Here is a 2,768-nt window from a genome sequence, read left to right on the forward strand (position 1 = left end):
CCGAAACTTTTCAAAGAAATTGCAAAGATGCACAACTTACAGCAGTGCATTCTCTGACATTTYCTGAACTTTACATGCTAAATTTATAACTCGACAAAGTATTCTACGCGTAGACAATAGAGTGTACTTTAATTTAATATAAGTTTAATTAAAATCTATTAACTTTTAGTATAAAAAATAGTTACCAAAACTGTTCAAAGAAATAGCAAAGTTGTACAATTTACAGCATTGCAATCTCTGATATATATATGGATATATTATATATATATATATATATATATGGATACATCAAATAAAATAAGCCGAACTTCAAAGTAACATACACTTGAAGCTGAATTCTCGAAACGAACATGATGTATCACACATGTTCCACGTGGTAGCGAACGTTACAAACCAATTAGAAATTTACCTTCGTAGTCCTGTCTTCAGGTTTTTTGGCAGAATCATTAGTCCTTTGAATGGATACATCCTCTTCTTCTTCGTTTCGTTTATTTTGCGTTAAGAAACGACATATTACGTATATTACTATGGCTATTGGTAACAATATTAATTCTGGTGTAAGCCAATAAAACACTTCCCATACCGATGCGTTATCTAGTTTTACTAAACCTATGTGTCTGAATAATTCTTCCATGAATTGACCTGTCAACACGGCATTAATATCCTTTAATTTGTTCATTTAATTGAATTAATTGAAATTATACAATTATTTTTTACATATTATACGTACAGTCTTGAAGAAAATAACCGTACGGTGGCATTGCTAATAAAACTATGTGAAAGGTAAGCTGAGTTATGGCAACTAGGAAGCACAAACAGATGGTTGCCTTTAAGTAAAGTCCGGTATGACCGGACATTGTTTTGTTTGTGGGTGTTGGGACTATTGGCGAATACAATGCCAGTCCCAAATATACTAGGGACAATCCTACCGGCCGCCATATCGTACCTTAAATATAATCATTTCAAAATTACATTAGTTTTTTCAATTGATATTTTAGATGATGTCATATGGTGTCACGAATTTAAAAAACTAAAGTCGTCTCTTTTTTTGTATTAAATATTTTCAAGATATGACGAAGTGTGATCTAAATAATTAAGCAATTTTACATCGCAAATTTAGTAACGTGTGTCATTTGTATGTAATTAAAAAGTGGCTTAGTTAAACAAGTACTTTGTTGTTTGATGCATTGAAAAGATTATAGCAATGTATGCATATGACTAATGTAAGCCTTGCGAGTTGAGTTTTTAGATATAGAATACTAATTAGTATGACGAAGCACATAAGATAAATTCTCTCTCATATTTATAACTATGATAGAATATATTTAGAATGTATTCGAAAAATCTACATATTAATCAAATATTATTATAAATCGATTGTTTAGAATTGTGGTTTATTCTAAAACGTTAAATAGACAGACACACGTGTCTCGTGATAATGGATTTTGTAAATGTGCCAACTATGTGTTACTAGGAATAATTCGAACACTATACTATTATATCGAATTATATGTGTTTCGAATTTAAATTTTGATATTTGATACTTTATACAGCGTTATATGTTATATATTATATTTTATTCATTAACAAGATGATTATTTTAATTAATTTTTATCATATTCTAAAATTCTACCGTATTATACATAAGAGGAAACATTAAAAAGTATATATATATATATATAAATAGATATTATAAGTGTATATAATAAGGAAAAATAAATTAAAAAATATTACTAACAAGTTTTATATTTCTCGATTGGTATAATAATTTATCTTGCCGACAAAGTTAAAGGTCAAAGAAGACCTCGATGAAATAAAAGGAGGATCACGAAACTCGTGCGTAATGAGGTCACGCGTTTATTCGAGACATTTTTTTGTCATTCCACATTTTTTATTTCATTTCTTTTAACTGGAATAAAAAAAAAAACCCCCATAATTTATATAGATATCATTCAAAGCACGATGATTATTCGTTGTTTCAAATTTTACTTCTAAACTTATTATTTGATCATGTTAATTATATATTTTATTGTATAACGTTATATAAAATTCTCTTTCGATTATTATAAAACTGAAGAATAAATTGAATAACTTCGAATAACGTGACAACGTCTACGAACGAAATACGGAAACGAAAACTTAGGTCATCTAATTTTAGGTAACACTTAAAAGCACACTGTTCAAAAATGTCGCGAAAGTGAGTGGATAAAACTAACGATGGTTTGAAAAAAAAAAAACTTGATTTCTAATCGTAATAAAAAATTCAATATCACTAAATTGACTTCGAGTGTTTCTATTTTTAATTATGACGTTAGCAACAAAAAAAATATAGAAGAAAATAGAATATTTTACTCATTAATATATAGAAGGAAACCTTTAACAAAGTTCTCACGACTTAAGGTCATTAGTCTATCGTAAAATCCATTCCAATAGCATGATGTCATCGAACATGCGGCTCTCCTATCATTGTTCGAATAATAAAAATCATTGCACTGTTTTTTTCTCAACTGTACGATCACAAATGAGAAATCACAAACATTGTGCAATCAAATTAAAATTCTTTCCATTTCTATTTCATTGAAATATTCCAATATCAATTATTTATTATAATTCAATATATATATGTGAATACAATATATTGTATGTGAGTACAATTATATTATATATGAAATATATTATTATATTATTATGAATAATTATATATATATATATATAAATGAATTATTTCAAATGATATATATAATTATATCATATATATTATGAATATA

The 2,768-nt window shown here is 27.1% G+C and overlaps 1 protein-coding gene across 1 annotated transcript in view; it reads right to left on the minus strand.

The window, feature by feature from the left end:
- Positions 1–2,768, minus strand: part of LOC106790703 (piezo-type mechanosensitive ion channel component) — a gene marked incomplete in the record, with an annotated part of 29,602 nt that overhangs the window by 20,890 nt on the left and 5,944 nt on the right. The window contains 2 exon segments of the mRNA XM_014755797.1: positions 410–642; positions 731–946. Of these exon segments, the coding sequence (XP_014611283.1) occupies positions 410–642; positions 731–946 (449 nt within the window).

This window comes from Polistes canadensis, unplaced genomic scaffold, assembly GCF_001313835.1.
Source record: "Polistes canadensis isolate GaletaPanama2010 unplaced genomic scaffold, ASM131383v1 scaffold_256, whole genome shotgun sequence".
Lineage (NCBI taxonomy): Eukaryota > Metazoa > Arthropoda > Insecta > Hymenoptera > Vespidae > Polistes > Polistes canadensis.